Source organism: Cryptosporidium ryanae (assembly GCF_009792415.1).
Source record: "Cryptosporidium ryanae isolate 45019 chromosome Unknown contig_3, whole genome shotgun sequence".
Lineage (NCBI taxonomy): Eukaryota > Apicomplexa > Conoidasida > Eucoccidiorida > Cryptosporidiidae > Cryptosporidium > Cryptosporidium ryanae.
In genome coordinates, this window is record NW_027125552.1 from 1 (window position 1) to 14,200 (window position 14,200).

A 14,200-nucleotide genomic window follows, 5' to 3' on the forward strand; every position below is an offset into this window, starting at 1 on the left:
TACTGGCAGGATCAACCAGGTTACTATCATAACGAATTGGTCGAAAGTCAAGGAAGGAGAAGCTAACATCATGAAGCCAGGGAACTGATAAAACCAAGCCAAAGTGCCACGCAGAAACCGGTGGGGGTCCCAAACACAGACACCTCATGTCCTGGTCAAATCACATCCACAAATGATTCAAAAAATAGCAAACAACCATGAGCAATTCAACCAAACGCGACATAACAAAATGTCAAGGGGTCAAAACGAAATTCAAAGACCTCCGCGGTCACAGAGTCATTGAAGCCGTTGAAACAAACAAGTGTGATTTAACAAACAGAAACAAAAAAGCACAATATCAGTTGCAACTTTGAACTGTTCCAAATCACCTCCAGCCGAACATTGACATGTATACACCGGCTAGCAACTTAAGAAAGTAATAGAGCCACATTACAGACATCCCGCCAACCTGAACACCAGAGCAACTCCCTCTGTCAACACTGGTTACGAAACATCTGAACAATGCACGCCCCGAGCCAACAAAAGTTCGCGAGACACGGAAAGCAACCAAGCCGGATTTTATCAACGGCAGGGTTCCATATCTTTCCACGTACACGAAACCGTCAACTCAAGGTCATACGACAAAACAACTCTACAACATGTCTATGGAGACCATAATAATACAACACCTCACCTGTCACGCGTGCCCGTAAGTGTCTTTTCATACTAGTCCAAAGACACTGGCACTTGGATACAAAGCCAAAAGATACCGGGTCGCCAAACGCCACTTCAAATCGAACCTGACGTCAACAAACCGATTCTAACTGTCAACAATCACTTCACAAGGGCACCGGTAACCCCAGGTCGAGAACTTTGCACCATGGAAAATAATCTAAGAATTTACCGCTTGGCTCCAAAGGGTAAGACATTTTAGATTTTTGTCTACAAATATAATAAAAGCCCGGAAAATTCCTCGTCTATTATTAGTAGACAAGAAAACGCCCCCACTGTGACTGTAATAATATTATTAGCTCGTGTTGGAGAGTATCCGGTACTAATAATACCGCGAATTAGAAAAGAAAAAATAGATATAAATATAACTTCAAATATAGATCGCAAAAAAAAATTATGGAAAGATCTTGAAGTTTTTGGATGTCAAACCTGAATAATTTAGCTTTGCAATTGGCCCAAATTCTCAACCAGAATTCTAATGAAGGTGGACTACAGGGTACTCTTCAGTCGTTTAATAATGAATCAATAAATAAACTCTTACTTGAACAGTATAATAATTACCTTTTACCCTATCTTTCGAGGGTTGGGAATGAGCCATTGATGAATAATATATATAGCCAATCAAATATTCCATTTGAGCAGCTTCTAGCTGCTTACTCGACTTCCACAGGATTTCCATATAATTCGTTCCTGAATGTTGATCAAAATGGTGCAAAAAAACTGTTATCGCAAGGCACAGACCAAAAAGAGCAGCCCCTAACGAAACAAAATGCGGACCAAAACTGCTTAAACTCTAATATTAAGCCTAATCAATTATTAATGAATTTACAACAAAATCAACTTCCATTTTTTGGATTACATTCTCCTATTGATATTTCGAGGACTCAAACAACGACTTCCCCTCAGCAACAAATGGCACCGCTGAGTATATTGAATTCAACAAATATTAACAATTGGGCAGAATTAACTTTATCTTCTTTGTTAGATAAACCGGAAATGTTGATGAATTTAATGCGTCTTGGTGCTGCAAGTATCATGGCATCTTACTATGGTCAATGTCAGAATCCAAATGGAGCTAATATAATGAATCAGAACTCACCATTTTTTTATAATATGGCGTTATCGCCAAAACAAATAGAAACACCTTCAATTGGTAATATGAGTCCATTAGAAGCGAGTACATCTTCTGTAACATTCACCCCTATCAAGTCTTCACCTGATACAACTGAAGGGAAGTCTACATCTACGCTTAGTCAAGCAAACTCAAATCAACAGTTTTCAGATGAACTAATATTTTACAATTTTTTAGAACAAAGCAAGAAACTCTCTTGTGATATAAAAGGCCGGAATGAAAAGAAGAATTCAAGTACCAACAAGAATACCAATTCTTCTATTAGGAAGAGTTGTGCAGGTAGACCGCGTTTAGATCGTTCAGATTGGTGTTGTAGTCTTTGTAGATGTGTTGAAACAGCACAGTGGAGGTATTTAAGGAACACATTGGAAAATAATCAGAGCAATGTTTTTCATCGTGGAAAAATTCTGGTTTGTAACGCTTGCTATTTAAGAGTATCAAAGGAAAATAAGATCAGGCAAAAAATAAATGCTTTTCAAATTGATGGAAATGCAAAAATAGATGAATCTTAGACCACTATAGCGTTTATAATAATACTAAGATATCTGCGTATATATAAATTACGTGTGCATATTGCATGCCCAAAGTAAACACATTTATTTCTTAACAGTCTTCTCCTTAATTACATATTTTAATTGAGGTTAATACTTTGTTAACTTCTGGAGTAGCAAGGCATTTATTTACTGAAATGGGTCAAGTATTAAATTGCGATTGTTGTACTGAGCACCCTAAGTGCATTGTCGATCAATGTGAAGTTGAAATAGTCTATCCAAAGTGTAATTACGTTGAGCTTCAGAGGAAAATGGGATACATTCCCGTAAGTACTCCTAGTCCTATGTCTTCTAGGAACCAGACCCCATGCTCAGTGCTGTCGCATCACCCATCTCCAAGGTTTAAGGGATAATTTCACAGATTCTTAGGATTGTACTTGAATTTAATATTTTATTTCCAACTTTTGGGCCGTTTTTTATTTTAAATATTCACGCTCCTCTTTACTAACTCCCCAGTAAACTTCAAAAAAAGAAAAATTTTTTTACACACTTTCAAAACTATACGTGCTTATATTTCGCTCACATGGAAATAAAATATACTGATCTTCAGTTTCCAGACAAACTGGTCTCAAGAATCATAAAGCTTAATTTAGGAAAGAATACACGAATATCCAAAGACGCAATTAAACTTATTAGTAGGTGTTCTTTATTATTTACAATTTACTTGGCAACCCTCTCTAGCTCTATCAAAAGTGAAAAAAAGCAGTTTGTGCAAGATTCGCAAGTGGAGGAGATCCTGAAAACGCTCGGTTTTAGGGGAGGTTTAACTGATAGCTCGCAAGCTAAATATTAAACCTCTACACAGTTGGTAACTACAAATGCAGGGAGGAAACAAAAGTTTATCGAGTTTTATCAATAGTGATAAATTGTATATATATACATGACACTAAATACAAGTTACAATTTGAAGACAAGGAATAACAAATCTACAAATTAACCTAGTATACACATTTGTTTTTTAGGATACTAATGATTCACTTCATATATGCAGATAGCTGCTCCCGCAAGATAAAAAAGTGTGTGGGGTTTACGAGTATTGTCAAGATACTACGAACACTCGTAATAATTAAATAGGCTAGCCAGAAATTTTTAAAAAATTTCTAACTTGAAATTTTAAATATATTTTTTGTTTTCTAAAGTATGATTTGTTTCTTCTAAAGAATAACTGGTATGTACGGATTGCAGGTAACATAGATGAAAATACTAAAATTTTTTCTGCTTCATTTGATATTTTTGAATTATATCCATGCAACACGCAAAGTTAGATTATTTGCAAATGGAGTTAACTATCTATCTAAAAAGAATACGACGGAATCTGTGCAATTGTTGAACAAAAATGAGGCAGCTCCATCATGGGATTCAACAAAAAACTGTTTAGTATTTCTACTAAAGAATAAGTTATCCGAGTTCATGGGAAACGACTGCAAAGCTAATCTACCAGTTTTATCTGGACACTATTCTGTATTTATACTTATCTTCCTAATTGCTTTTACATTTCCAGTGACATCTTGGATTATATACAGAGTCAGTCATGAATATGAAGTTGGCCAGTTATTCAGATTCAGTCTTCGCGAAAGTGGTGTTATCCTTGGTTCGTGTTCAATAGTACAATCTATATTGTTGTTTTATTTTGCGAGTAAACTGGATTTATTTTGTTGTTACTTAATAATGGGTTCCATTTTTTTGACAGGTATTATTGGTGTTATTTCTTACCAAAAGAGAAATGTTTTAACATTACAAATACATGTATTGCTATTAATTGGCACCAAACTGGCGACACTTATTTCACTTATTTTCGTAATTATTTATTATTCGGCAAAAAATTCTCAATTTTACAATGAGATCTACTTTACAAACTACTTGTTACATCCAGTATATACATATCTGTTCATCTATTATATGCCATTTCTGTTTGTGGACTACCTAATGTACATATTCGACCTCGTTGTTTCACTAAACACATTAAGTGTATTCCGAGTAGGAGGAACTGCCGACGAGTTTATGTCGGCCAAACATCTGATTGAAAACAAAAATGCACGTTGGCTAACAAGAAAGTTTGTTAGGTCTACAGTAATAGACTATACTCCACACTTTCAAACACATAAACTACTTAAGAATCACATAGATATATCGAGCCCTCATAGATACAGTATTTACTACAGAAACGAGGTATAGAACATAGATTTGTTTAGGTTTGGGATAGACTATAACTTGTAATTGTATCAATTCACATATTAATTTAATTTACCTGAACGTCTAAACAAAATTCCTTGAATTTGTCTTTATTAATTTTAACATTTAAATCACTAATTATATCTATATTTACTCTTTATTCACCTTGCCTCCCAAACTTAACTTTTTTTTATGGTGAGGGGTATTCTGGGCAAAGTGATGTTCTTAATCTGTTATTTGGAGGGCATATATTTTTAAACGTATTAATATTGACAATATAAATGTTTAAATTAGTGTATTTCTAATTTATTTCTGTTACTTTATGGGTTTTTTTCCTTGCAACACCTCTGTTGAATCACTGACGCGAAAAATTGCAAGCAATCTTGCAAACCTAACAAAATCAAAGTCAAAGTTCCACAAGGATTTGGATAGTTTTGTATTCCATCTTAAAAGCTATAATGATAAAAAAAGAACGATAGTTGTTGACATAATAAAAATTGAGCTCACTAACACTCAGAATAAATCAGAAGTACGCTATTTATATTTATCACTGCTAGATAAGTTAATTTTGGTAAATTTCAAGTTTCTGAAAATTGTATTTGAATCAAATTTACTAACCTATATAGTTAGACTTTCAGAATTTGCAAATCATAGTGAGTTCTTTAATTCTTTCGATGATGAGGAGTCTAAACAGTTACTCAGTACCCTTGCTACTTCCTCTCTCAAAAACTGGTACGACAAATATAATGAACTCAACGAAAGTTGTGTTTTACTTTTGAAGCAATACATTTATGATATAACCGATGGTAATCAAATTAATGGATTAGGAAGTGAAATAGAAGAATTAAGTTGTTTAGTTAAGAGAGAATCAGATGACTATAAAACGAGTGTAAAATGCAATGAAATTGGTCCGAATAAAATCGAGGAATATGACAAAATTAATGACGAATCAAATAATTCATACAATTCTAACATACAATCTCAATTGGAATCTAATATAGATAAGAACTCCATTGACAAATTTGAAATTCGTGGTAGCTCAACAGAAAAAAAAGACAAATTTGACATCAAAACAAATTCGTCGGTAGAATACGATACCGAGCTTGGTAAATCATCTAAAAATGTAGAGACTTTACTTGAATGCACAAATTTTTTGGAGAAGAATGAAGAAAATAACAAACTTAAATTGAACCAATGCGCAAAAGAGAACAATATGATTAACCAAATTAAAGAATTCAACGAAAAATATTCTAAATTGAAAGAAAAATATCTCATCCTTGTACAGAAAAATGATTACTTACAATCGCGACTGGACTTTTATGAGAACTACAGCTTTCGCTTAAAAAACTCCTATAAGAAAAAAAATATGGATGAGGTCAACCCAATATTTAAAGATGTATTAGAGATTATTCATTCTATTGAAAATGACGGCTTTATAAGTAACTTTAGAAGACTTATCTCTGAAAACGACTGGGTATTATTTGAGGATAATACAATTCAAATTGGACTTAAATGTTATTTTGAAAGTGCAAAGGGTAACATTTATATATACTTTGGTAACAAACTACCCACGAGATTGGAGGATTTTAACTTGGAATTTAACCTTAAGGATATAAATCAAGAAGTTTTAGAAATTAAAAGAGAGAAACCGTTGCCCTACTATATTTCGGGGAAACAGCAAATATGTGCAAAGTTTACTGTCAATTGCAACGACATTTTTTTTGGAATACCTACTTTGGCAATTAGGTTTTTACTTTCAGACAGTTCAAAAAGGAACATTGAATTACCGTTTCCTTTGGTATTGAGTAAGTTTTTTGACAAAATAGAATGTGATTCGGAAACTATCTTAAAACTTTGGCACTCTGATGTTTTCCTAATGTCTCAATCATCTTTTCAATTTGACTCAAAAACAACAAATATTGAAAATATTTCAGAATTGATTGAGAAGTGCAAACTCGGCAATACCTTTAAATTACAATTGGATGATCCAGAAAAAAACGAAAAACCATCGAAAAGAATTTATTTATTTGGGAGTATACTTGATCATCAAATTATCATCCAATTGCAACTTCACGGTATTTCTGACAAATATACCCTAAGTATAAGATCAGATTCTGGAATTCTATCTAGTTCGATACTCTCAATAATAAAGCTGCAAATTAATGAGACTATACTTTAGACCGACAATGAATAGACTGAATACGTCACTTTGCAATCCCCCACCTAAAGAGGTGGGATGCGGCGCCACATGTAAATGTGGCCAATGAACATGTATTTAAATAAGCCTTGTTGCCATTATTGAGACAAACTCGCTTAATATATTCATTATTATTCTATAATATCGATATTTTCTAACTAAAAGTTTTCAGTGTTTATTTATGTGTCTTCAAATTACTTTATGTAATTAATTATGGCTGGAAGATGTGTCCCACACGGATTAAACCGATACAAGGCTATATGTGAAATAGGAGAGGGTGCATTTGGAGTTGTGTTTAAATGTATTGATTTACTAACAAACGAGATAGTCGCTCTGAAGGAGTTTAAATCTAATAATTCTGAAGGAAATGAGAACATAACCCACTCTAAAAATTCATTTGTGAAAAATATTGATAATTCGGTAAATAACAGCAAAATATTAAGGGAAATTGCAACTCTGAGGAGATTGTGTGGACAAAAGAACATTATTCAATTAAAGGATTTTTTTTTACACGAAAATAGATACTACTTATCTTTGGAGTATTTTCCACGAACACTGTTGCAATACTTGGAAGACTCTCCAAATGGAATCCCAATCGAAGTAATAAAGTCGTGTATTTATCAGTTACTAACTGCATTAAGAAAGTGTCATTCAATGGGAATTATTCACCGTGATGTTAAACCGGAGAATATACTTATAAAGGAAAGTCAGAAAAAAGGTGATATCGAACTTAAATTGTGCGATTTCGGATTTGCAAGATTCATTCAAAACAAGAATTATCAGACAAAAAATGATGATAACAAATATTTGAGCAATTCTAACCGTCCGCTCACAAGTTATGTTTCTACCAGATGGTATAGATCACCTGAGTTACTTGTTAAAAGTACAGAGTATGGAGCTAGTATAGATATTTGGGCAGTTGGTTGTATAATGGCTGAGTTGATAGATGGTGAGCCGCTTTTCCCAGGAACTTGCGATGTGGATCAGCTCTATCTTATTAGAAATTGCATAGGTAGATTAGATGAAGAGCATCAATCTATTCTTGAAAGGGATACTAAGTTTTATGATAGCTATAAGAAGCATATTTATAAAGGTTTTATATCAGGTTCTAATTCAAAATATAACAACAATACTTCTTGCAGAAACATTATTCCTCCTTTTCAGATATTATCACTAAAAGACAGATATTCTGGAAAACTTGATTCAATTGCATTTAGTTTTCTCGAGAAGCTTTTGACAATAGATCCAAAAAAAAGGCCAACCTCTGAGGAATTATTGTCGGATCCATTTTTTAATGAGATTAGAAATGAAGATTCGAGTGAAGTTAACTCTGATTTGTTGTCAGTATCATTTCTGGATAATCAAAGAAATGATTCAATTTCAAATTCATTCTACCCAACAGAAAAACTAGGTGTTAATCTGCCTAGTTCTAAGGGATTGAATAGAGATATGTACGATAGACTCGCTATAAACGATAAGTCACTTGTTTCATCAAAACTAGGTCACAATATTAACAATACAATAATATTTAACGAAGAGAAAACAACGGCACCTTCGACACCAGAAAATTTTCAGACACAGAAGCCAACTAATATAAGGTTGAAATACACAACAAACGAGGGAAGTATAAATCCTATAAATGGTCAAGTGATTTCGTATTTTCAAAATGTATGGAAGGCTTCTAATTATTATAAAATTAACTCTACGCAGGAGAAGGAACAGAAGTATTGATTAGTGTTATTTTAGGCGACAGTGGTTATATTATATGTAAATTAAAGGTATAGTGAAAGCGATCATTTTAATGTGAAGATAATTGTTAGTTATGATATTATTAGTAATTAGCTTTAATTGATTTTTTTTATTCTTAATTATTTTTGATGACTTAATTATAACCTAACCTTGTTAATTTATGCCATTTACCCGCTGTGTTAATTTTGTTAGCCCTGGTCCCTGGTCAGACTAAACTAATAAATAATTCAATGGTAACCATTTAATACGGTTTTAATGGAGATTTTGAAGCTGTTGCCCATATAATTAGTATTCCACATGAGTTCTAGAATTAAAAATCAGAAAAATAAGAGTTTGGAAATTGAGCCCCCAAAGGAAATAGAGGATCATCGAGATTTTTTATTAAAGGAATCAAAGTGGATGTATGATTGTTTTATTAACGAACACAAATGGAAAGTAAGAACCTTTAAGGCAGTTGCACAATCCGCAGTTAAGTATTTGCAAACAAAAGATCAACGTCTAAAGAAACGAAAGGAGGAGGAGGATAAAAGACTTAGATTGGTATCGAAAAACATTTCTTCAAATGTAAGTAAATTTTGGCAGAATATATTGAAAGTTGTAAGACACAAAAAAATAAGCGAGTTGAATAATCAATTAAGAATAAAGCAATTTGAAAAGTTGGACAAACTTGTTAAAGAGACGGAGAGTTATTTCGAAAAAATATCTGTTGTTACAAATGTTGGTTGTAAAGCAAGAGAAGAGAAAATAAACGCTGAGGATTTTGAGGACGGTGAAAATGATAATGAAAATGACAATGATAATAGTGACTTTGAGCTTGAGACTGAAAAATTTAATGATATGGAAGAAAGCGATATTCAATTAGACTTGGAAATGGAGACATCCGAAGACGATTTAGTTGAGATTAATACTGAATTGAAAGAATTAACTGAAGATGCTAATATGAACTTGGAAGAATTATATAAGAAGTATTATGGGCAAAATAATGATTCAAATATCAAAAATGATGTTTTACAGGAGCCATGCACGCCAACAATAAATGAGTATAATTCTACATCTAGTAACAGTCATGAAGATGAGGATGAGGATGTGGATAGTGACGAATTCGTTCCAGAATTTATTGATAATGAGGAGCTTGAGGCTGAGAAGGATATGAGCGATGCAGACAGAGAAGATTATGATGATTGGGAAGAAGAATGTGCTGCCTTGGAAAATGAAAAAGAAATGCCTTTAGAACAACTAATAGCAAATATGAAAAAATCGTGTACTTTCAGCAACTTGAATGGTAATTCCAAAAACCGTGCAAATATTGATTCAGATAACAACTCTAACAACAGCCTAAGTAGTAAATTTGGAAGTGAGGTTAATTCTGTTCAAGTCTCAACCATAAATCATGTTAAAGAAGCTCCTTTTAAGGTCGAGGTCCCATTTTTATTAAGATTATCGATGCGTGAATATCAACACACGGGGTTAACATGGCTTGTAAAGTTGTATAGAGGAGGTCTTAATGGAATTCTTGCAGATGAAATGGGCTTGGGTAAAACAATTCAAACAATATCACTGCTTGCATATATTGCTTGTTATCATGAAAATTGGGGGCCACACTTAATTGTAGTTCCAACAAGTGTAATGCTTAACTGGGAAATGGAATTTAAAAGATGGCTCCCAGGATTTAAAGTCATTACGTATTTTGGAACGCCAAAAGAACGTCAAAAAAAACGTATCGGTTGGAGTGATCCCAATTCATTTAATGTTTGTATCGCTTCATATACCTTAATATTACAGGATGCACATATATTTAGGAGAAAACAGTGGAAATATCTTATATTGGATGAAGCTCAAAATATCAAAAATTTTAGATCACAAAAATGGCAAGTAATGCTTTCTTTTAATACTGAAAGAAGATTATTATTAACGGGAACACCATTGCAAAATAACTTAATGGAACTATGGTCCCTACTTCACTTTCTGATGCCTCATATCTTTACTTCACATCACGATTTCAAAACGTGGTTTTCTGATCCACTTACGTCTGCTATTGAAAATCAGAATGTAGAAAATGAAAAGAATCTTTTATCAAGGCTACACTCTGTATTGAGGCCATTCTTGCTTCGAAGATTAAAAATAGACGTTGAAAAAGAGATGCCTTCTAAGATTGAGCATGTAATTAGATGTCCATTGAGTAAACGTCAAAAAGAGTTGTATGATGAATTTTTAGAAAGCAAAACTACACAAAACACACTTTTGGGTGGTGATTATATTGGATTAATGAATATTTTGATGCAATTGAGAAAGGTATGCAACCATCCCGATTTGTTTGAACCAAAATTTATCAAAACTCCAATTCTTGAAAGAAGATTGATGGTAGCAGTTTCTATTCATTCATTGCTACACTTTACCAACATACATCCGACGATAACTTCAAATGTCCCTTCACTAGGTCCAAAAATTCAAACAAATAACCGTTTTTTTCACAAAAAACTACCCAACAAAGAAAGTAATGACCAGTCATTATTTGAAAAGCTTTTCAGTGAAAGAATTGTTAACTTACCGAATTTATTTCTACTATACAATGAGATCAAATATAGTAAGTACAAATCCAGCATTCAAAATGAGCTTTCATATAGCGAATGGTTAAGAAAAGATACTATGTTTACTCAAAACATGAAATGTAATGAAAACGAAGCATATATATCAAATTTAGATTTCAGAAGCAGTGGATACTTGCCAGATATTAATCACTTCATTAGACTACATATGAATCACATTGCATCTTCTAACATAAACGACTTTCAAATTATTGGTTTGGAATCAAGCTATGATAATAACAGTTTAAGCTCAAAAATTGAGCCTTCTTTATCAAACAACAAAATAAAAGGCAAAATTTTAAACATGAACAATAAAGAACAAGTTTCAGGAAATTACAATAACAAAGTGAATATTGATTTAATAATGGGACGTAAAACAAGTCTTTATATGCAATGGAGTCCTTCATGTGAGTTTCCACATCTCACTGACGATTCTATTCTATTATTTCACAAAAAATCATCTAATAGCAACAAATCAGCGATGCCTATCCGTTTTCCATATAATTTTATGCCTCAAAAGGTATTGTTTGGTACTGATTGCAGAAGTTTTCTATTAAAGGAGTTTCACTGTATTAAAGGTGACGTATTTTTTGTTAATGATACACTTTGTTCATCATCGTTTCCAAAAGTCAAAAATTCTTACTTGAACTCCAAGTGCAATTCCGCTTTCAAACTACCTGATCCTTTAAGCTGTCAATATTCACAATATCTTTCCAGCTCTACACTTATTTCAAAAACCAATACTCTAGACAACTTGTTGTTCGTAAAAACTAATTACATAAATCAACTCCCAATTTTAAAACAACTGGTCGTTTTGCTATCATCAAAGGTAATATCTAAGATCGGATTTATTGATTTGGAGGGAAAGTATTCAGTCACAAAGAGGGAAACATACAATAACTCATCTTTCTCCCCGAAAGTAATTGAAGAAATAAAACTAAATTGCAATGAGTTACACTCGGTTTCTTCCCTCTACCACTGTCTAATTCCGCCAAGACGTACAATAGAAGATGATTGTGGAAAATTCCAAATTCTCTCTAAACTCCTCCACAGACTTTCAAATGAGGGTCACAGATGTATAGTATTTACACAAATGAGTAAAATGTTGGATATTTTGGAATCCTTTATAAATTTACATGGATACAATTATATAAGATTAGATGGGAGCACTAAAGTTGACGAAAGACAAAAGCTTGTGAATAGATTTAATAGAGATAAGAGGATATTTTTGTTTATTTCTTCTACAAGATCTGGTGGAGTTGGTTTAAACTTAACAGGGGCAGATACTGTAATTTTTTATGACTCTGATTGGAATCCCGCAATGGACAGACAGGCAATGGATAGGTGCCATCGTATTGGTCAGACAAGAGACGTGAGTATTTATAGACTGTTATCTGAATGGACAATTGAAGAGAGTATATTTAGAAAGCAACTGCAAAAAAGACTTTTGGATGACGTTGTTGTTGATCAGGGACATTTTAATACTGAATTTATTACAAAAGACGATATACAGAAGATGATTGGGTCAAGAACAAACAATATGCTCAAAACGCAAAACAATGACATATATGCAACTAGAGTTCTTCATGAAGGGTTAAATCCTAATTTAAATAACGTTTTCGATGAGAAAAATAAGAAGGAATTTGAGGATGTACTTGCAAAGGTGGAGGATTTGGACGACCTTGATGCACTTAAAAAGTCTTCTAAGGAAATTGATACAGAGAAATGTGATTTTATAGATGAGTTCGAAGAAAAGGTGAGCAATACGACAGGTACTGAGTTAAACACTGAAAAAAATGACGACTCAACACAAATAGATTCAAATATAAACAAATTGCTCGGATATTGTATCAATTTCTTTGAGAACGTTGCCTTGCCAGAGGAAATTCAACATGAAGTTGAACTACTGGAATTTCAAATAAACAATATAGACAAATTGAGCACAAGTGAAGATTCGGAATATTGTTCTAATAGTGAAAACTCAGAATATATATCGAATGACGAAGATCCAGAAAGTGTAAAGCTCGAGGACTAACACATTTGTTAAATAATTATACATATAATTAAATAAATTGTGTGTCTGAATTGTTTTGTATTGAAAATATAACTAAGTTAACAGATATGTCCTTAACTATTCCATGGGTTATTTTATTACCGCGTTAGTTATTTTGTTATTAATATACTTTTTTTTAAGAATGAATAAAAGACCTAGAGAAATGACGATTTGGAGTGAACATTCTTCAATAATATCATCTAATATTGAAATATCTAACCCAGATGTTAAACAGGATTGCATAGAATTTCGAAAAGAGTTAACGGAGCAGGTAACCATTCATTTAAGGGATCGCATTCCACAGAAAATAGTAGAACTCAACAAGAAAATGAGAATTTCTAGCAAGCCAGGAAGTATTTTAACATCAGAGGGGTTACATGTCGATTTATATTTCAATGATGGCAAAATAAAGCCAAATTTGCAAATTAAGGAACTGATCACATCTGTAAAACAGGAAGTCAGTGAGCTTATTGAAATGGTTGGTTCTATAAAATTGTGGGTTCAACTAAACATTCCCCAAATTCAGGATGGGAATAATTTTGGTGTTGGTGTACAGGAAGAAACAATACAGGAATTAAGTAGAGTGGAAGACGCAACTTTTTCTTTATACGAGAGCGTATGCAAGTACTATTCAGAAAGAGCGAGACTTTCTTCTAAAGTTATAAAGTATCCAGATGTGATCGACTACATTGAGGCAGTCAGAGAATTAGATGAAAGATATTGGGTTTCCTTGCGTTGTTCTATCGCAGACATGCGCAACAACTATGCATGGCTGCACGACTTATTGACAAAGAATTGGCTTAAATTGTGTAAGCCAAGAAACACTGAAGGTACGAATATGGTTTACTAATTCAATTGATTCCTGAAGTCCTGATATATTTATTTAGTCATTGAGACATTGTTTAAGTAACTTTATATTTACCAAGTCTTTTGATCTCCCGCCTTGTCCCAGGTACCTTTTAATTTTGTGATACCGCTAACTATTTATTCCAAATGCCGCAAATGAAACTCGTACACTATTCTAGTATTTAGGTTTTCAAATAATTTAGA

General features: G+C 33.0%; 7 protein-coding genes across 7 annotated transcripts; all 7 read left to right on the top strand.

Annotated features, from left to right (window-relative positions):
• Positions 1-1,131: 1,131 nt before the first annotated feature.
• On the top strand, positions 1,132-2,355 carry FG386_001941 (uncharacterized protein; the record flags this gene model as incomplete). Its single annotated transcript, XM_067341564.1, has 1 exon — positions 1,132-2,355. The coding sequence occupies one exon, from the start codon at positions 1,132-1,134 to the stop codon at positions 2,353-2,355; it is 1,224 nt and encodes a 407-aa protein (XP_067196527.1).
• Positions 2,356-2,531: 176 nt separating this feature from the next.
• FG386_001952 (uncharacterized protein) lies at positions 2,532-3,389 on the top strand (the record flags this gene model as incomplete). Its single annotated transcript, XM_067341575.1, has 3 exons — positions 2,532-2,660; positions 2,988-3,029; positions 3,357-3,389. 3 exons carry the CDS (start codon positions 2,532-2,534, stop codon positions 3,387-3,389), a joined length of 204 nt encoding a protein of 67 aa, XP_067196538.1.
• A 199-nt stretch (positions 3,390-3,588) lies between these two features.
• On the top strand, positions 3,589-4,569 carry FG386_001963 (uncharacterized protein; the record flags this gene model as incomplete). Its single annotated transcript, XM_067341586.1, has 1 exon — positions 3,589-4,569. One exon carries the CDS (start codon positions 3,589-3,591, stop codon positions 4,567-4,569), a length of 981 nt encoding a protein of 326 aa, XP_067196549.1.
• Positions 4,570-4,888: 319 nt separating this feature from the next.
• On the top strand, positions 4,889-6,745 carry FG386_001974 (adaptin AP complex subunit alpha; the record flags this gene model as incomplete). Its single annotated transcript, XM_067341597.1, has 1 exon — positions 4,889-6,745. The coding sequence occupies one exon, from the start codon at positions 4,889-4,891 to the stop codon at positions 6,743-6,745; it is 1,857 nt and encodes a 618-aa protein (XP_067196560.1).
• Positions 6,746-6,976: 231 nt separating this feature from the next.
• On the top strand, positions 6,977-8,494 carry FG386_001981 (serine/threonine protein kinase KKIALRE; the record flags this gene model as incomplete). The annotated part of the gene is made up of 1 exon (XM_067341604.1): positions 6,977-8,494. The coding sequence occupies one exon, from the start codon at positions 6,977-6,979 to the stop codon at positions 8,492-8,494; it is 1,518 nt and encodes a 505-aa protein (XP_067196567.1).
• A 315-nt stretch (positions 8,495-8,809) lies between these two features.
• Positions 8,810-13,132, top strand: FG386_001982 (Swr1p like SWI/SNF2 family Atpase; the record flags this gene model as incomplete). The annotated part of the gene is made up of 1 exon (XM_067341605.1): positions 8,810-13,132. The coding sequence occupies one exon, from the start codon at positions 8,810-8,812 to the stop codon at positions 13,130-13,132; it is 4,323 nt and encodes a 1,440-aa protein (XP_067196568.1).
• A 160-nt stretch (positions 13,133-13,292) lies between these two features.
• FG386_001983 (subunit of proteaseome activator complex) lies at positions 13,293-14,000 on the top strand (the record flags this gene model as incomplete). Its single annotated transcript, XM_067341606.1, has 1 exon — positions 13,293-14,000. One exon carries the CDS (start codon positions 13,293-13,295, stop codon positions 13,998-14,000), a length of 708 nt encoding a protein of 235 aa, XP_067196569.1.
• Between the last annotated feature and the right edge of the window lie 200 nt (positions 14,001-14,200).